Source organism: Ranitomeya imitator, chromosome 3 (genome assembly GCF_032444005.1).
Source record: "Ranitomeya imitator isolate aRanImi1 chromosome 3, aRanImi1.pri, whole genome shotgun sequence".
In the NCBI taxonomy this organism is placed as follows: Eukaryota; Metazoa; Chordata; class Amphibia; order Anura; family Dendrobatidae; genus Ranitomeya; species Ranitomeya imitator.
The window spans coordinates 487,117,900-487,139,050 of record NC_091284.1 but is presented as its reverse complement, the minus strand read 5'-3'; the positions used below and the strand labels follow the sequence as shown (position 1 = coordinate 487,139,050).

The 21,151-nt window shown below is 44.4% G+C and overlaps 2 protein-coding genes across 3 annotated transcripts in view; one reads left to right on the top strand and one right to left on the bottom strand.

Moving 5' to 3' along the window:
* The window catches only part of NMS (neuromedin S), a 163,258-nt gene extending 160,472 nt beyond the window's left edge, over nucleotides 1-2,786 (bottom strand). Inside the window, exons 1-2 of one of the 2 annotated variants that reach the window (XM_069760186.1) lie at nucleotides 2,585-2,786; nucleotides 832-887 (exon numbers count right to left, since the gene is read on the bottom strand). In XM_069760186.1, coding sequence (XP_069616287.1) covers nucleotides 832-887; nucleotides 2,585-2,729 — 201 coding nt within the window. In that variant the 5' untranslated portion in view covers nucleotides 2,730-2,786. The remainder of the gene's footprint in view (nucleotides 1-831; nucleotides 888-2,584) is intronic. The other variant, XM_069760187.1, reaches the window with a different exon arrangement.
* Nucleotides 2,787-15,226: 12,440 nt separating this feature from the next.
* Nucleotides 15,227-17,042, top strand: LOC138670341 (uncharacterized). Its single transcript, XM_069757583.1, has 2 exons — nucleotides 15,227-15,957; nucleotides 16,432-17,042. The coding sequence occupies exons 1-2, from the start codon at nucleotides 15,538-15,540 to the stop codon at nucleotides 16,957-16,959; spliced, it is 948 nt and encodes a 315-aa protein (XP_069613684.1). The 5' UTR covers nucleotides 15,227-15,537; the 3' UTR covers nucleotides 16,960-17,042.
* The last annotated feature ends 4,109 nt before the right edge of the window (nucleotides 17,043-21,151 follow it).

The following is a 21,151-nucleotide window of genomic DNA, read 5'->3' as shown; positions in this document are numbered from 1 at the left end:
AGTCAGCTGTCAGTCAACATGACATCAGCAGTTGTGCTCTGTCGACAGAGCAGCCTGGAAGAAGAAGAGCTGCTCTGTTGACGTGGAGAAGCTGAGTCACTGGCAGGAGCGGTCAGTGACTGCTCTGAGCTGGCACTGGGTTGAACAGGCAGATAGTTAGTAACTATCTGCCTGTTAGTTTTTAGGCCCATAGTTAAAAAAAAATAGTCCTGGATAAACCCTTTAATCAAGTCCTTTGCTAGTAAGGGACATGACATGGGGTGGTCTGGAGATAAACATATAAAGATAGATAGATAGATAGATAGATAGATAGATAGATAGATAGATAGATAGATAGATAGATCTGTGATATGTTTATCTGCAGACCACCAAGTATATATATATATATATATATATATATACAGTATGTATAATAACAGTTACATGCGTCCTTTTCTAGTGTCATAAACATAAATAAATCTAGAATCTAGTACTAGTATTTTTGTATGCTCTTCTATAATTTTGTTTTTATGGAAATAATTTTTTATCAGGACTTGATATATGTTTCTTGAAGCTATGAATTCATAGTCTTGTCCTCTTTCCCATGAATTCGGCAGCATAAAATGCTATTATTTCTATTGTAATAATGTCTAATAAAATCTAAACATTGACAATATTGTCATTACTTTGTAATATAAGTAACTGAACAAAAAATCAATTATATACATAAACAGCTCGGATATTTAATGGAGACGTAACATGGACGTGTGCATGAGCATAAAGATGGAGCAATTTTATAACTCATCTTTCCCTTGTGCATTTTTATAGAAAGTCTAGTAAAAACAACTATACCTCACTCTCTGGAATATCCAGTCCATCCACATAGTGCGCCGCTGACTGGGGAAAACCTGTGATGAAATGAAATGTTTAGCAACTCGATCACAATTTACAGCTTGATGGCTACACTTCACACAGTGGCTAACATTCAAGTCTGTGAATTTATATGAAATGCAGTGTCATCTAAATAAGCGCACCCTAGAGATGGGTGCGATAAAGAAGAGTTATAAAGGCTATACAAAATTATCTCTGGCTCATGGGGTCGGTCGCTTCATTGGATTAAAATGAAATTGATCTTTGAAGAGCACAATTAATGATCCAAATGAGATTAAGTGGGCACCCAACAGGTTTGTTGCATTGCGGGCCGAGGCTTTGAACACAATATGTTATTTATTTTGTTTTTTTTACATTTATTGAACAAATACAGAAGCTATACAGATAAATAGATGAGATATAGATCTTGCACATTTTACATACATAAAAGGTAAAACAGATGATATTGCACCTAGTGGATGCAGCCTCATAAATCTACATTTGTGATAATCACATATTACATTTTTGTATCCATAGGTTTATATTGAAGCTGCATGCAATATAATGTCATCTTGATGTTATGAGATATCACAACGCAGATTTGAATTTTAGTTTTACCGCTGTCTAAAAAAAAAAGACGCCATTCCTAGGTCAGAGAATATTGTCATCTCTGTAATATTGCGATGGGCAATAGTACTTTGTTATGTGATATTATCAACACATCAAGAAAAAAGTTGTCGCAGGAAAGTATAAATTTATGCTTTTACCTTTAGGAATCATTATCTTATTCAATCATAATGCTGTCAAAGGTCATTATTATTTAAAGAGAATTCATTCCAAAACTGTTCGTGTGGACACGCCATATATTGTTACATTTGCACTGGAATTTTTCCTTAACATACTGGGAATCACCAGCAAATTCTAATCAATCAGTTGTACACTGTTATCCAGTATTATGTTAATGATTTATCACTTTAGAAATGGAAACTTTTACAAGTTTCTAATATTTTTTACTATGTCCTTACTAATATCCAGATACTAGTAGTTTGCTGTGAGTAAACGTTTCATGCAGTGAATATAGTTAGTGCTCTCAGCTCGTAAGTTCATACCGTTGTTTATGGTCCAGACAATGTCCATTGTAGTAAACTTGCAGAGATTGATTTAAAGTAGTACAGAGACTGGATAGAACTGTAATATATGGATTTGCTGCTTCTGAATGGATGCGAAAATATTCTCACTAACTGAGAGCAAACATATTTTAAACGCAGAGATGAACTGAAACACAGTGGACTCATTTAAAACCAGAAAAACTCTTAACCACAATATTTTATGGTTTTTTTTTAACATTTACATACTTAATTGAGTTTTATCACATTACTTTGTTTTCTTCTCCTCTATAATAAACACATACCTAGTGAAATATGCAATATGTGGGAAATAAAGAGATCAAACACCAGTGACTCCATTCCTGCCAAATATTTATTTCGTGCCATGTAAATTAATTTAATATAAATACTGCACAAACTATCAAATACACATTAACTATGCAGTAATATATAAACTAACACAACACAATTGGGATATTTTGCAGAATTAAATTTGAGAATATTTTGTTTACATTAATTGCTTGTCATCCCGGTAGCTGGAGGTGACATTAAGTCTTAATTACGTTGATAGTTTGTATTGCTATGTTGCAGATGTTATACATCAGTAATTAAAGGTGATAGCCTCTTACCTGAGGAAAGCTGTAGGGAGCTCAGACAGCAGATTGCAAACAGCAGAGGCAGTGGTGGATGGTGTTTTACAGATTTGATCTTAAGCAGTTGCCTCTTCCTCTCTGTAGATGACTTGCCTCTTTTGTGTGTCCTGTACTTGAGCATCTTGCCAGGAACTGTTGAAGGTTAGATCTGCGAGTCTGTGTCTGGCTCATCCACAGTGCCGTGCTATCTCTTTAAATGTAACTGTATCCCATAGGAGTGGAGGCAATCATCACCTTCCAGGGTCCTACTTTCTATCCCGGTGTCATGCTGAACTCTTATTTATGAGGCATTGCCCCCTCCAAATCAATGTTGCCTGATTAGCTAAGGGTTGAGTAAGTAGGGAAGAAGAGAGGATCTATATTATTGCACAATAGGGAATCTTATAACTAACACTGACTTTGGAGCTGATAGGAAATGCGACTCATGAACACTATGTGATATCACTATACTTGCCCTTCGAAATATAATAGCTTTTTTACTTCCCATGGAGTTTATTAACAATTACTATTTTATGACATTTGCTGATGGTTGTACTCAGAGATCGTACAAAAAAATGAGTGTTCAAGAAGTGATTCTGAGATTGTATAGTCTTACGTAAGAGATCATGTAATAGCCTTTACTACCATCGACTCCTTATTATGCACTTTATGGAGCAATTGGCACATTTTGCTTACAAAACAACAAGTCCTAGTTTTTAGTTTTGCACTTAATCCCTCCATTATGTCAATGTCTCATTGATAAATCTCCAGAGAAATCACTTCTATTTGGAGTTTGACCCCTGGGATTGACTCGGATTATTGATATATTAGTCAAACAGATTTTAATAATAAAAAAGGCTAGCATAGGAAATGTGATAGTGGACGTCCGATTGCGTGAAGGCTGGATATAAATATTTATGCTCAATAATCAATTTCACTGATTGTTGTATTAACATTATATACTGTACAAAAGATAGTTATTTTTAGCTTGTCTTTTACTTAAAAAAAATAGCATAAAATCTACACTATTTAGTTATCTACCTACATTATATGGCCAACAGTAAATATCTTAAGACAAAAAGTATATTGGTCCATCATGTGCAAAGAAGAAAAGATTTTCCTAATTATTCATAACTAGATGGTGGCCCGATTCTAACGCATTGTGTATTCTAGAATATGCATGTCCACGTAGTATATTGCACAGCCCATGTAGTATATTGCCCAGCCACATAGTATATTGCACAGCCACGTAGTATATTGCCCAGTCACGTAGTATATTGCCCAGTCACGTAGTATATTGCCCAGTCACGTAGTATATTGCCCAGCCATGTAGTATATTGCCCAGCCACGTAGTATATTGCCCAGTCACGTAGTATATTGCCCAGCCACGTAGTATATTGCCCAGCCACATAGTATATTGCCCAGCCACGTAGTATATTGCCCAGTCACGTAGTATATTGCCCAGCCACGCAGTATATTGCCCAGCCACGCAGTATATTGCCCAGCCACGTAGTATATTGCCCAGCCACGTAGTATATTGCCCAGTCACGTAGTATATTGCCCAGCCACGTAGTATATTGCACAGCCCATGTAGTATATTGCCCAGCCACGTAGTATATTGCCCAGCCACGCAGTATATTGCCCAGCCACGTAGTATATTGCCCAGCCGTGTAGTATATTGCCCAGCGATGTAGTATACAGCACAGAGCCACGTAGTATATTGCCCAGCCATGTAGTATATTGCCCAGCCACTTAGTATATTGCACAGCCCACGTAGTATATTGCCCAGTCACGTACTATATTGCCCAGCTACATAGTATATTGCCCAGTCACGTAGTATATTGCCCAGCCACGTAGTTTATTGCACAGCCCACATAGTATATTGCCCAGTCACGTAGTATATTGCCCAGCCACATAGTATATTGCCCAGCGACGTAGTATACAGCAGAGAGCCACGTAGTATATTGCCCAGTTATGTAGTATATTGCCCAGTGACGTACAGCACAGACCACGTAGTATATTGCCCAGCCATGTAGTATATTATTATTATTATTATTATTATTATTATTATACATTTTTATAGCGCCATTTATTCCATGGCGCTTTACATGTGAATACGGGGCAAATATAGACAAATACATTAAACATGAGCAGATAACAAGGCACACGAGTACATAAGGAGGGAGGACCCTGCCCGCGAGGGCTCACAGTCTGCAGGGGGTGGGTGAGGATACACTAGGAGAGGGAAGAGCTGGCTGTGCGGCTGTTCAGTAGGTTGAGGATCACTGCAGGCTGTAGGCTTGTCGGAAGAGATGAGTCTTCAGGTTCTTTTTGAAGGTTTCTATGGTAGGCGCAAGTCTGATGTGTTGGGGTAGAGAGTTCCAGAGTATGGGGGAAGCACGGGAGAAGTCTTGGATGCGGTTATGGGAAGAAGAGATGAGAGGGGAGTAGAGAAGGAGGTCTTGGGAGGACCGGAGGTCGCGTGTAGGTAGGTACCGGGAGACCATGTCACAGATGTATGGAGGAGACAGGTTGTGGATGGCTTTGTATGTCAGTGTGAGGGTTTTGAACTGGAGTCTCTGGGCGATAGGAAGCCAGTGAAGGGCTTGACACAGGGGAGAGGCTGGGGAATAGCGGGGGGACAGGTGGATTAGTCGGGCAGCAGAGTGTAGGATGGATTGGAGTGGTGCCAGAGTGCTAGAGGGGAGTCCAGAGAGTAGGAGGTTGCAGTAGTCGAGGCGGGAGATGATAAGGGCATGCACTAGCGTTTTTGCAGTATTGCCCAGCGACGTAGTATACAGCACAGAGCAGATTGCCCAGTTACGTAGTATATTGCCCAGTGACGTAGTTTATTGCCCAGTCACGTAGTATATTGCCCAGCCACGTAGTATATTACCTAGTGACGTAGTATACAGCACAGAGCCACGTAGTATATTGCACAGCGACGTAGTATACCGCACAGAGCCTCGTAGTATATTGCCCAGCTACGTAGTATATTGCCCAGCCACGTATGTCACAGGTTAAAAAATAAAAAATAAACATACTCACCTTCTGATCCGAGGGCCCCTTGTAGTTCTGTCGCCTGTTCGCCAGCTTCCGGTCCCAGGGTGTGATGACGTCGCGGTCACATGACCGTGACGTCATGATAGGTCCTTCTCGCGCAGGTTCGCAGAACCTGTGATGACGTCGCGATCACATGACCGTGACATCATGGAAGGTCCTTGTCGCATACCATCTTTAGCACGGAGCGTCACAAGGAGCGGGAAAGGCGCCGGAGGGTGAGTATATGATGATTTTTTTAATTTTTGTATTATTTTTAACATTAGATCTTTTTACTATTGACGCTGCATAGGCAGCATTAATAGTAAAAACTTGGTCACACAGGGTTAATAGCGGCGGTAACGGAGTGAGTTACCCACGGCATAATGCGGTCCGTTACCGCTGGCATTAACCCTGTGTGAGCGGTGACTGCGGAGAGTATGGAGCGGGCACTGATGGCAGGGGAGTAGGGAGGGACTAATCGGACTGTGGCCATCGCTGATTGGTCGCGGCAGCCATGACAGGCAGCTGGCGAGACCAATCAGCGACTTGGATTCCATGACAGACAGAGGCCGCGACCAATGAATATCTGTGACAGACAGACAGACAGACGGAAGTGACCCTTAGACAATTATATAGTAGATGGGATTAAATTACATTTTTTGCTTAATGACGCTCCTTTCAGTGGCTGGGCTAGTCCTTGCATACTATGCGAAGTGCACAATGACAGCACATACTCTGTTTATGGCTCAGATCAGCAGTAATGACTCAGTAATATAAAGCAGAATACCCGGTGTGCAGAGACAAGTGACGTCACTTGTAGGGGCGTTGGGGGTTTCTCCATGCCAGGTATTTTGACACGTTCTGTTGTTGGCTCATTACTGCTGATTTGAGCCAGCAACAAAGTGTGTGCTGTCATTGTGCACATCGTGCAGGAACTTGACCTGCCCCTGCAACAGGCATCACTGATAACGCTTCAATTCAGAGAGGGGGTAGGGGCTACGACAGTAACCACAGCCTCTGCCCCCTTCTGATGCTGCGTTTGAGTTTCCTAGCATGCAATGGGATTCTCAAATGGAGTATCACCAAAAAGAAAGTGAAAAAAAGAAAAGCACTTAGTGTAGTTAGGGAAGGATAGGGAATATTTAATTCAAGTAAATTTGAGAATCATTTAGATGACTGAACTAAATAGATAGGGATTCAAGATCAAAATGACTTTGGGCCAACCCTTTAATTGTACTGTGAACGCTACTTTTATGCTCCAAAATGTGAAGAACACCGTGGTTTGGCTGCCATCTCCTTTCATAACCAGTTAGAACTGATTTAGTAAATGTCACAGGATTTCCAGAACCTATCCAAATTATTATGCTGTTTAAACTGCCATTCACTTTTTATGAGGGCACAATGCCTCTTCATAAGCATTCTGACAGCACCATATGTCCTTGAACTTCCTTTCCACTCACATATATTACACTTGCCATTGTGCAATGACCTATCTGTGTACAACAGAAAGCCTGCCTCTCACATATGCCTGCATCCAGTTTGACAGACAGGAGACCCGGATCAGAGAGACAAGGACCTGACCTACTTCTGTACTCCATCTTAATGTCTCTGCTATTAATGATGGATTATACCTGGTCAGCAAGTTAGACAGAAGGGAGATATAGTACAAACCAAAAGTTTGGACACACCTTCTCATTTAAAGATTTTTCTGTATTTTCATGACTATGAAAATTGTACATTCACACTGAAGGCATCAAAACTATGAATTAACACATGTGGAATTATATACTTAACAAAAAAGTGTGAAACAACTGAAATTATGTCTTATATTCTAGGTTCTTCAAAGTAGCCTCCTTTTGCTTTGATGACTGCTTTGCACACTCTTGGCATTCTCTTGATGAGCTTCAAGAGGTAGTCATCGGGAATGGTTTTCCAACAATCTTGAAGGAGTTCCCAGAGATGCTTAGCACTTGTTGGCCCTTTTGCCTTCACTCTGCGGTCCAACTCACCCCAATTCTCGATTGGGTTCAGGTCTGGTGACTGTGGAGGCCAGGTCATCTGGTGTAGCACCTCATCATTCTCCTTCTTGGTCAAATAGCCTGGAGGCGTGTTTGGGGTCATTGTCCTGTTGAAAAATAAATGATGGTCCAACTAAACGCAAACCGGATGGAATAGCATGCCGCTGCAAGATGCTGTGGTAGCCATGCTGGTTCAGTGTGCCTTCAATTTTGAAAAAATCCCCAACAGTGTCCCCAGCAAAGCACCTCCACACATCACACCTCCTCCTCCATGCTTCACGATGGGAACCAGGCATGTAGAGTCCATCCGTTCACCTTTTCTGAGTCGCACAAAGACACGGTGGTTGGAACCAAAGATCTCAAATTTGGACTCATGAGACCAAAGCACAGATTTCCACTGGTCTAATGTCCATTCCTTGTGTTCTTTAGCCCAAACAAGTCTCTTCTGCTTGTTGCCTATCCTTAGCAGTGGTTTCCTAGCCGCTATTTTACCATGAAGGCTTGCTGCACAGTCTCCTCTTAAGGGCTCATTTCCACTTGCAAGGAAAATGGACGAGTGCAATCCGATAAAAAATCGGATTGCACTCGGACCAATGTTATTCAATAGGTGTCTTTTCATTTGTGATTTTTTTTTTCTCAGCCGAAAAAACTGAGAAAAAAATCGCAGCATGCTGCGTATTGCTGCGATTCTCGGATGAGACTCGCCAATGTAAGTCAATGGGTGCCAGAAAAAAATCGCAAAGCACTCGCACCATGCGAGTGCTGTCCGATTTTTACGCTCCGGTGTCCTTTGAAAAGCCAGCAATTCAGCGCGGTGTACAGTAAAATCACACTGACAGGTTAGAATAGATATGTACACATAGTATAGGGGTATATATATATATATATATATATATATATATATAAATATATGTCAGTGAGACACCTATATATATATTTATATTTAATGCAGCGCTAGATAGCAGAAAAGCCGGTAATTCAATTGCCGGCTTTTGCTATCTCCTTCACAAACCCGACAGGATATGAGACATGGTTTACATACAGTAAACCATTTCATATCCCTTATTTTATTACACTACTAATGTAAGAAGTGTCTTTGAGGAAAATTTGGGGGCTCTAGCTGTTAAGATAAAGGGCTAAATCACGGAAAAAATTGGCGTGAGCTCTCGCGCAATTTTCTCCGCCAGAGTGGGAAGGCCAGTGACTGAGGGCAGATATTAATAGCCTGGAGAGGGACCATGGTTATTGGCCCCCCCTTGGCTAAAAACATCTGCCCCCTGCCACCCCAGAAAAGGCACATCTGTAAGATGCGCCTATTCTGGCACTTGGCCACTCTCTTTCCACTCCCCTGTAGCGGTGGGATATGGGGTCATAAAGGGTTAATGTCACCTTGCTATTGTAAGGTGACATTAAGCCAGGTTAATAATGGAGAGGCTTCAATAAGACACCTATCCAATAACCATTTAAATCCCACATGCTCCATACTTCTTTCCCCTAGCATCTGCCTTGAGGGGAGAGTGGGGCATGTTCACACTCATTAGGCTAGTTCCAGAGGTGTGATAGTAGCCAACTTATCTCACTGCCTTAAAATTCACATTAATTTTTGCAGGAGTGGTACAAGATTTAAAAAAAACACGGCTACTATCTTCTAAGAATAACTGTTTACCTGTCCTTGAGCTGAGTCTGTTATCATAGGCCAGATAAGAAGATTAAAAAAAAAAGTTGATTTTCTAAACCCTTACTGGAAGTTTCACAGCTCTTTGACTGATGTTGTGTACATGTGCTTCCTGTAAGAGCAATAAATATGTTCTTTCAGGGAAGATGCAAATGATTTTGTAATTTTGAATGTCTGATTTAAAACGTTCTTGTTAGTCATAGCATTTTATAGTTGCACTCACTGTTATCCGTTTTTATGGTTTAGCAATTATTGACCTTATTTGTGAAAAAAGGCTATGTTCGCATTGTGTTTATGGCTTCCTTATTAAAGCTCCCATGTGTATATAAAACGGGGGCTACGATGAATACCTAACAGTGGCATCCATCACTCAGGAGCTTGTAAAATGGTTTGTTTCTTTCATGTGGAGAAAGCAGAGTGACCCCTTTTATCAAAGATGTTGCAGTGGTGTTCCCTTTTAAGAGTGTGCATAAAATGGCCATTGGTAACAGACCAGTTCCTCTCACACAGAAGTAATGAGCTTTGGCTCTCTAGGTTAAACCGGGATCACAAATGCGAGAAATACGGCCGAGTCTCGCATATTAATACCCGGCATTGCCACTGTCACTCTGGAGCGGAGCGTGCGGCTGCATGTATTGCAATGCCGGGTATTAACATGTGAGACTCGGCTGTATTTTTTGCATGTGTGATCCCGGCCTTAGGTGGATTCTCCAACCCCAAAGTACAGATGGGCACACAGGCCACAGGTTTCAGTGCAGCAGGCAACTGAGGCATGCGCGAGACAGGTAGCAGAGGTATGGGAAGCTGCTGACAGGAAGGAGCCCCGAAACAGGTAGCCAAAGTCCTGGAAGCCACAAGTGAACAGGAGACATCCAGGGAGCCGCAAGCAGACATGTATCAGAAATTCTGAAACACCAGGAACATGTAGCAGAGATCCTGAAAGCCGCAAGCGTACAGGAGACGTCCTGGAAGCTGCAGGTGGATAGTTAGCAGAGGTCCTGGAAGACCTTGAATAGGCAGCAGAGGTCCTGGAAGCCACAAGCTAATAGGAGACATCCTGCAGACCGCAGACAGATTGCAAAGATATTGGAAGCCGCAGGCAGGCCGAAGACATCCATGAGACCAAAGATAAGTAGCAGATGTATTGGAAGCTGCAGGAAGACAGGAAAAGTCCTGGAGACCACAGACACGTAGCAGAGGTTCTGGAAACCACAAACAAGTAGCAGAAGACCTGGAATATGCAAATGGACAGGAGGCATCCTGGAATCCGTAGAAGATCCTGTAAAACCGGGAACAGATAGCAGCGGTCCTGAAATCTGAAAGGGGACATGAGATGTCTTGGAAGTCCAGATGTGGACACATAGCAGAAATCATTGAAGACCAGGAACAGGTACCAGATCACTGGAAGCTGCTAGCAGAAAGGAGACATCTGGGAAACCGTAGACATCTGGGAAACGGCAGACAGGTAGCAAAGATACTGCAAGCCGTAGACAGGTAGCAGACAGAATGCTGGAGCAACTAGAAAGTTTATACCAACACAGGTGTGTATCTTGCTAGGCCTCATATAGGCAAAGGCCGATGAACACATGGGATCATGCTGGGCCATTTGTAAAGCATGACATGATGCACAACAGAGTTCAGAGGACAGGGGTGAGAGGAGCAAAGCCCAAATCCGTAACAGGTGGGTAACAGAATGCAGGACTATACAGATGAAATATTCAACAATTTTACTAAAGCCTCCTTCGGACCTCCATCATCCACATACACATTCTATCCAAGTTTTCACAGATGGCACACATATCCAGTATAGTTAATGTAGATGTCAGCATGTACTTTTTTTCACACTAAAAAGAAAAAAAATGGGACACATGTTCGCTTTTTATTCAAGTCATGCATCAAAATCACCCAAACAAGTCTATGTGTGGTAGGTGTCGAGTTCCTGCCGCTGCACAGGGGGAATCTCAAACCATGACCGCTGCGGTCTCCCATTCTCCTCCAGCTGCAGTGGAACCTGCTCAGCAGAGACGTCGATCCCAGCATCTGGCTCAAGGTGATACTGTGTGCTTGGTTACTACTGCCTTTCTAGGCTCAGCCGTTGTAGCCAGCACTGATCAGCGGCGAGCAGATGTTCCAGGGACAAAGTCCTGCTTTTCTCCTACTGAGCATGCCCATGGGTCGACCTCTCATTGGAGGTCAGGGGTCACATGCTCAGATCCTGTAGCAGTTCCTATTGGACCACTAGGAAGGTCCTGGAGAGCTACAGTTATAAAAGGTTTGCACGGCCGCTCGCCCATGCGCTATAAACCTAAATGGTGTGTGTGAGCATGTGTGTTTGTATCTAGTGAATGCTCCTTAATGTTCCCCTTCCCTCCGGTTGTTGCTTGGGCATCAGGGTGAGTGGAGCTAAGATACAGCGCCAGTCAATGGCTAAGCCTCCGCCACATACTAGGTCAACGTCAGTAGCGGCGTACGCAAGCACGAAGCTGCGCGCACTCCGTGCGCTATTGCTTTCCTTTAGCGGTTCGCAGTTCCATCCACATTAATTATTTGAGCACAATTCCTTTGTCAGAGTAAGGTGGTAATTCCCGCTTGAACCCAGCATCTGTCTCCGGGCGTCCTCAGGCGCGGGCTCAAAAGCCACTGAGTGACAGAGCGGGTTCAACCATCAGTGCAGTGGGGGTGAGCATTAGGGATACCACTAGCTCCTACTCTGCTGCGCCCTGTGTCAGCTAACATGGTACAGTGTTCTATGGTGATCCGTGACACTGTGAAGCAACAGGGTTTGCATCTGTTCACACGGGTGACATTAACCCATGTGCACTTTGGTGTAATACCGCCATAGAGTGCCATTACTCAGCAGCAGGTACCATCTCTGCACGGTGGACCCCGGGCTGTGAGCACACCTTATTTCTGTACTTATATTTTTTTAGGTGCGTTCCGCCAGTCCTAACAATGTGTTAGCAAAATTCACGTTTTTAACATTAAAATGGATTGGGGAAGTTTTTTTTTAATAAGAGAAAATCAATGATGAAATTTTGATGGTAAAAGCAGTCACAGTGACAAAACACTGATGAGAATCGGATCCAAAACACTGATGACATTCCGTCCTCTGTCCATTTTTTGCACATGAGAAAAATCACTGAGGCAAACTGGGAGGCAATAAGCTTGATATAACAGTCTCACTAGAGTCAACAAGTTCAAACCTTTTATCAGTCTTACAAGACAACAGTCTCTCGGTAGAAAATTGGTGTAAACACTGTGTACTTGTGATACAATGTATATGGCCTGCTGGAACAGTTCACAGCAGAAACTCCTTTGCTCTAGAACAGTTGTAGTCTTCAGAACTTGTAACACAGTTACAATTCTTGCCACAGCCCTCCTCACAGTCATCTCTGTGGGTCTTGTTTGGCATGCTCTTAGGTTGGCTGCTGAAAAAAAACATCCACTTTGGCGTTATAGAAATAAAATTATTATTATTCCTTAAACATGGAGCTCCTTGCCACATTGCTAGAGATGGGCAGACGTGCGGATGTTCCCGTCTGTCGGGTTTGGACGAACTTGATAAAAAAGTTTGGTTCAGGTACCAGAACCGGTACCCAACTCAAACCCTGATTCCATTCAAATGAAAGGGAGGCCAAAACATCTGGAGATGACAGCATGGGAACCAGCAGCTCTAACCAGCAGTAACCTTACCGACGTTACTGCTGGTCACAGTGCGGTGGTTCCCATGCTGTCACACAACATGTGAGCAGCAGCTGTGACTGGTGGTAAAAAGGTTACCGCCGGTCAGGTGACGGCTGATGACTACTACACATGGTCTCACTGATAGCCCCTGTGCATAGTAATAATGATGGCAGTGTGATATATAATTAGTGCAGTGTGTGTAGTTTTCTGTACTTGTATTTCTTGAATAAATGCATAAAAAATGTTAGAAAGTAACAGATAGGAGAGTGTTTGAGTTCCAAGTTGGCCAATATTACATTGGTCACAATTGCAGAACTTATTACATCTATGCCTCACTGAATTAAGGCCTTATAGAAAGCAAGCAGTGGGACAACTAACCTGTATATGTACAGGTCCTTCTCAAAAAATTAGCATATAGTGTTAAATTTCATTATTTACCATAATGTAATGATTACAATTAAACTTTCATATATTATAGATTCATTATCCACCAACTGAAATTTGTCAGGTCTTTTATTGTTTTAATACTGATGATTTTGGCATACAACTCCTGATAACCCAAAAAACCTGTCTCAATAAATTAGCATATCAAGAAAAGGTTCTCTAAACGACCTATTACCCTAATCTTCTGAATCAACTAATTAACTCTAAACACATGCAAAAGATACCTGAGGCTTTTATAAACTCCCTGCCTGGTTCATTACTCAAAACCCCCATCATGGGTAAAGGTACCGTCACACAGTGCAATTTAGATCGCTACGACGGCACGATTTGTGACGTTGCATCGTCGCTTAATTATCGTTTCAAACATCGTAGACTGCGGTCACACTACACGATGCACGACGCTGAAGCGATAAATTCATGACGTATTTGCGATGTAGAAGTCGTATGGGACAGTCGTACGGTCGTGTCACACACGACGATTCAGAGCAAATTTTGCATAATCTGTGCGTGACGTTGTTCACAAGGGGCGTGTTGTGCCACTAGTTAGTGTGGTGATAGGCCAAAGGTTCTGTGCACACAATTGGTTGGAAAATTTGTCACCTGAGCGCTATTGTTCCCAATGCCACTTCACTGCTTTCAAAATTTCCTTTCTTCACTTCGTACTTGGACACTTGGTGGACCTGGACATCGGAATTTTGTACCTCGCTGAATATACCACGCTTTGCACCGCTGCTTCGAGGTATGTAAACCGCTTGGGCGTGGTGGATGGAACGCTGTATGGACGGCATGAGTGCTTCGTTCCACCACTGAAGCGAAGTGGATGGTACACTGTTGTGACTGGAGGGCTACAATGTGGCAGATGGTACGCTGTTGTGCTTGGTTGTGACTGGTGGGCTACAGCGTGGTAGATGGAACTCAGTTTGTTCGGCATGACCGCTTCGTTCCACCGCTGAAGCGATGCGGATGGTACGCTGGTGTGACTGCTTATGACCGGTTGTGTGTGATGAGCTAGAGCGTGGCAGATGGCACAATGTATGGTCACCATGAGCGCTTTGTGTGGCTGCTGTAAGGAAGCGGGCGGTACACTGTTTTGGGTTATGGTGGACTATAGGCGCGGCAGATGGAAGAAGCGATGCGGATGGTACGCTGTTGTGACTGGTCGTGACTGGTGGGCTACAGCGTGGTAGATGGAACTCAGTTTGTTCGGCATGACCGCTTCGTTCCACCGCTGAAGCGATGCGGATGGTACGCTGGTGTGACTGCTTATGACCGGTTGTGTGTGATGAGCTAGAGCGTGGCAGATGGCACAATGTATGGTCACCATGAGCGCTTTGTGTGGCTGCTGTAAGGAAGCGGGCGGTACACTGTTTTGGGTTATGGTGGACTATAGGCGCGGCAGATGGAAGAAGCGATGCGGATGGTACGCTGTTGTGACTGGTCGTGACTGGTGGGCTACAGCGTGGTAGATGGAACTCAGTTTGTTCGGCATGACCGCTTCGTTCCACCGCTGAAGCGATGCGGATGGTACGCTGTTGTGACTGCTTATGACCGGTTGTGTCTGTTGCGCTACAGCGTGGCAGATGGTACAATGTATGGTCACCATGAGCGCTTTGTGTGGCTGCTGTAGGGAAGCGGGCGGTACACTGTTTTGGGTTATGGTGGACTATAGGCGCGGCAGATTGAAGAAGCGATGCGGATGGTACGCTGTTGTGACTGGTCGTGACTGGTGGGCTACAGCGTGGTAGATGGAACTCAGTTTGTTCGGCATGACCGCTTCGTTCCACCGCTGAAGCGATGCGGATGGTACGCTGTTGTGACTGCTTATGACCGGTTGTGTCTGTTGCGCTACAGCGTGGCAGATGGTACAATGTATGGTCACCATGAGCGCTTTGTGTGGCTGCTGTAGGGAAGCGGGCGGTACACTGTTTTGGGTTATGGTGGACTATAGGCGCGGCAGATGGAAGAAGCGATGGTAGGCATGAGCGCTTTGTGTGGCTGCTGTTGTTAAGCGTTTGGCACACTGGCAAAAGTATTGTTAATAGGACGCTTTGTCAACCATGTAATTTTTTTTTTTAATTACTTTTTAGATGTCAAATCGTGTGGAGTTCATCCGGGATTTCATCGAGATTTATCAGTCTTTTCCCTGCCTCTGGAAAATAAAATCTCCTGAGTATTGTAACAGGGAAAAGAGGAGGGAGGGTTACTTACAGCTCATTGAGCTTTACAATCGTCAGGCACCAGATGAGGCAGCTAACGAAGCAGTTATTAAAAAGAAAATCCAGGCGCTCCGCACGGTCTGGAGGAAGGAGCTGAACAAGGTTCTTCAGACTACAAGGTCCGGAGCTTCCACTGAAGAAGTTTATGTGCCAAAACTGTGGTATTTTGAGCATCTTAATTTTCTGAGGGACCAAGAGGTGCCACGGACTTCAACGTGTCTTCGATTGTTGGCACCTGTGGAACCAATAGTTTCGGAGAACCACGCCGAGCAGGAGTCACAAGGGCAACAAGTAAGTAGCTCTTTGGACGAAAGTTCACCAATGTGTCCTATAATTACATAATTTTTCTCTGCATTTTAGGTTTTATACTTCTGATTATCACATCAGTTTAAAGTTGTTACAAAAACATGTACACATAAGTAACCCTGTTGCAGTCAAGAATTATAAGGGGAACGTAATATGTATGAAATGGAGATATATGTAAACCATACCATCGAAGCAATATAGAAAATAGTATCGCGTCAAGCTGCCGATGTACTCTTGTTGAGACTATTTAGACTATTAAATATTGGTCAGGTTCCCATAGCAGTCAGAACAGTGTAGTTCAAAGTATTCAATAAAAGGGAGGGTTAAAGAATATTACTAAGCATCAAATATATTATAATCTTTTTGTTACCTACTACGAATATATAGTTTGGATGCGGTTATGGTGGTACTACTTTTTGTTGCCGGGTTCATAACTTTTTTTTTTTTCCCCCCCCCCAGGATGACAGTGCGCAGGAGAGTACACTTGACTGTTCACAGGACTGCACAACAACAGATCTAGTGGAGGCTGCACCTGCCAGGAGTCAATCGAGGCAAGTTCAAAGAAAACGGAAAGCCACCTCAGACGCCTCAAATGAACTATTGAGCCTGGCAAAGAAGGTGTTGACAAGAAATGTTAGCCCTGCGTTAGAGGGGTTTGGACACTATGTGGTTGACAAACTGGCAAAAATGGACGACAACCAAAGAATACTAGCAGAGCGTCTGATTCTGGAAGCAGTAAACAAGGGTACTGATGGCGATTTGGACAAGAACACTTGTTTGGTCTCTTCCCGGCCAATACAGCGGACAGAGCCATCAAATTTCAATGGTTGGTCACAGGGTCAGACATCGATGCGACACAATCCTCACGTTTCCCACTTCGGCCAGCCACCCCCTAATAACTCCTACACACCAATACCTTTACATATGGCTTCGCCCATCAGGCACCAAAATTTTCAGCCGGAACAATCGTCGTATCATAATTTGTGATTTCCTAACTACTTTTACATCCCTTTTTTTTTTTTGTCTTGTTAAAATAATGTTTGAAATAAAAGCTTTTATTATACATTCTATCACTACTTTTTGATTGGTGTGTCTCAATCACAGCACTGTATGAGGGAACAAATTAACGTAACAAATTCATGTACAGTTAACTAAAAAAAAAAAATCGAATGAAAGTTTAACTAAATCTTTTAATTGGAACAACAAAAAATGGATTATTGGCCCGCCTACAACTGCTGGCACATGTCCCGCAGCTTCTGCAGCTCCTCCATTGCCACATTGTGCTGCTCCTGAATATGTGCCATAGTGTGGAGTAACTTGTCTATGCCGGCTTCAATATCCTCTTTGTTGACAGTGACGAGAGCTGTGGGTCAAAAAACATAACATTAATAACACTGTAGTCTCCCGATGTGTCTTTGCTTCTGTGAATGAAAAAAAATAAAAAAAATAAGCAAAGGGGGGGGAGGGTGGTTGTTTGGGTTGGGGGTGAAAGAGTGGGCCTGCAACAAAATCCAAATAACTTAATTGTGGGAACCTACTAGAATGTTGAGGCACGGAGGGCACTTCTGGATCTGAGTCGCTGTTGAATGCCTCGTGCTGTCGGCGGCGGCGCTGTCTCTTTGCCTCTGTGAAGGAAAAAAAAAAAACAAGGTCTGTCAGCATATATGGCAACAGTGGCTGCCGGGGGAGGGGGGGGGTGTTAAGAGGGGACCTGCAACTTAATCCAAATCACATAATTGTGGGAACCTACTAGGATCTGGAGGAGTTGACCCGGAGGGCACAGATCCAGGAGAGGCTGGGCGGGATGCCTCGTGGCGGCGGTGGTGCTGTGTCTTTGACTCTGTGAAGAAAAAAAAAAAAAAAAAATTTTTTTAAAAGTTCTGTTAGCATATATGGCAACACTGGCTGCCGGGGGGGGGAAGGGGACCAGAAACAAAATCCAAATAACATTTTTGTGGGAACCTACTAGGATCTGGAGGAGTTGACCCGGAGGGCTCCGGGACATTGGACCCTGAGGGCACAGAGCCAGAAGAGGCTGGGCGGGATGCCTCGTGGCGGCGGCGGTGCTGTGTCTTTGCCTCTGTGAAGAAAAAAAAAAAAAAAAAAAATTTTTGAAAAAGGTCTGTTAGCATATATGGCCACACTGGCTGCCGGGGGGGGGAAGGGGACCAGAAACAAAATCCAAATAACATTTTTGTGGGAACCTACTAGGATCTGGAGGAGTTGACCCTGAGGGCACAGAGCCAGAAGAGGCTGGGCGGGATGCCTCGTGGCGGCGGTGGTGCTGTGTCTTTGCCTCTGTGAAGGGAAAAAAAAAAAAAAAAGGTCTGTCAGCATATATGGCAACACTGGCTGCCGGGGGGGGGGGGGGAGGAGGGGACCTGCAACCAAACCCAAATCACATTATTGTGGGAACCTACTAGGATCAGTTGTCTTTGACCCGGAGGGCTCTGGGACTTCAGAGGCGGTGTGTGATGCCTCGTGTCTACGGCGGCGCTGTCTCTTTGCCTCTGTGAAGGAAAAAAAAAGTTCGGTCAGCAGTTAGCTGTGCCACATAGTACTTTTCACCGTTCATACTGTCCCATAGCTGTGGCACATAGTGGCTCTGCAACATTCAAACTGTCCCATAGCAGTGGCACATAGTGGCTCTGCAACGTAGAAACTGTCCCATAGCTGTGGCACATATTGGCTCTGCAACGTTCAAACTGTCCCATAGCAGTGGCACATAGTGGCTCTGCAACGTTCAAACTGTCCCATAGCAGTGGCACATAGTGGCTCTGCAACGTAGAAACTGTCCCATAGCTGTGGCACATAGTGGCTCTGCAACGTTCAAACTGTCCCATAGCAGTGGCACATAGTGGCTCTGCAACGTAGAAACTGTCCCATAGCTGTGGCACATAGTGGCTCTGCAACGTTCAAACTGTCCCATAGCTGTGGCACATAGTGGCTCTGCAACGTTCATACTGTCCCATAGCTGTGGCACATAGTGGCTCTGCAACATTCAAACTGTCCCATAGCTGTCCAACATACTTTTGGGTACCTGAGTACTAACCTCTGCTAATCTCCTGGCGAAGCTCCTGCAGGCGCTCTGGGCTTTTCGACTTGAGATCGCCCCATTTTTTAACAATCTGGGCCTTGGTCCGAGTTATCCCAAACCGCTTCCTGAGGCCCTCAGACACCACACGGACAACTTCCTCCTTGTGCTGGTTGCGGTGCAGCACCATCCCTGTGGTTTCATACTGCATCCTATCCATTGTTCCAATAAGGAACTTGAGCTCTGGGATGCCCATAGGTGGACCACGGCGACTGGCAGCCATTATCACGATGTCAGGGGACAAAAACAAGCTAGGGCAGGCACGCAGGAACGCTGTAACGTCATCACGCCGTCATAGACCACGAGCGTACTTAACGTGCCGCTCCGGCGTTATATAACGATACTTCGAACGGCATTTACTATGTGCGTTCCTTTCTTAACGCTCAGTCGTCACAAATGTGACGCTGTTCATAAACGGCAACGCTATTGCGATGCCAATGGCGCGGCAGGACGGCGGAGCGCAGCTCCTCCTCTGGGCGTTGCTCTTCAGGGTCATTCCATCTAAAATGGCGGCGAGAAAGCGTTCTGCTCCTCTGGGGCAGCCAGAACTCCTTTTTTTTATTTCCCAGATGGATGCCATGGATTACGAGGGTCTGGAGAGCCGCCCTGCCCACCCACACATCCACAAGCGAGAAGTGCTTGGACAAATAACAAGAATGATGGAAAGGAGGTTTGGTGTCTGCCGCAGTCAGCTTCAGCTGCGTAAAAAATGGGCTGACCTCCGCTATAAAACGCCACAAATGTTTGCGGAGTTGCGTGCGGAGGCAAGGCGAGGCAAGTACTAGTACTAGCTTTGCTCTGCAGCACTCAACATTTGTGTGTAAACATTGTGATTCTTTACTTTAGGTGTAGAGAGACAGCGGCGGCAAGTCAGACACACCATTGCCACCAGTACCCCATCTTCAGGCACCAGTGGGAGCCCACAGTCCGGGACATCACGTAAGTTCACAATCATTTATTGCATTTTTTTTAACATCACACGGGACATAACAGGGTACCTGAAATATTTGAAGACATTACAGACGCAGTAATGACCCAGCGGCCTACCACACCTCCACCATCTGTTGCGACCATGCACCCTCGCACCCCTGTGAAGTGTGATATAAATTTTATGTTTCAGTATATTGTTAGCTTTGATCTGCAGCACTCTACATGTGTTTTTAAAGATTGCGTTTGTAAACTTTCTGTGTAGAGAGACAGCGGCAGCAACAGGTACCTGCCATTGCCAGCAGCACCACAGCATCCAGCACCAGCGGGAGCCCACAGTCCGTGACGTCACGTAAGTTAACAATCATAGATTACAATTTTTCAACTGCATACGGGACATAAGAGGGTAGCGGAAATATTTGAATACATTACAGACGCAGTAATGACCCAGCGGCCTACCACGCCACCACCAGAGAGCAGACGGCCTCGCACCCCTACACCACCCTCAACACCTCCCTTTCGACACTCCTCTTCCTCCCCCGGGTCGGCGGCATTCTCCCCAGAAGCTAACATACGTAAGTGACCAAAACTGCGAGCGCTTCCCAACGGCGTGTTCCATAGTTAACCAGATCTGTTATTATTTGCTTTTAGGTGCTGCAGCAGTGGCCAGATCGCTGGGATGGGACATTAGCAGCTCTGGTTCTGGCAATGAGGAACCGGCGTCCCTTCTCCGTAAGTATCAAGATAATGCGAGTGGTTTTCTGCTGGATGTCACCATAGACAACCAAAACTGTAAAATATATTAAAATTTACATCGCCCTGTGGTGCCAGACCAAATAGAAATTTACAACACAGAAAATTCGGTCCTGCCCCAGAGGTCGAGATGTATTTTCAGAGGAATCAACGTTGGTTCTCCAACCTCTTCTATCCACAGAAACGGCCACCGTAAGAGAGCTCCTGGCGAGACAATTGCGACTGGAGCGGACAGCAGCGCTCCTGCAGCAGACAGCAGCGCTCCTCCAGAGTCAAGTGGAGCAGCAGGGCGTGACGCTGCGACACCTCTTGGGCAGGAGATAATATTTTTTTTGGTGGGGGGGTTATGTTATATTTTGTTGTAAAATAATTTAAAACCAAGAAGTGTTACAAAAAAAAACAAAA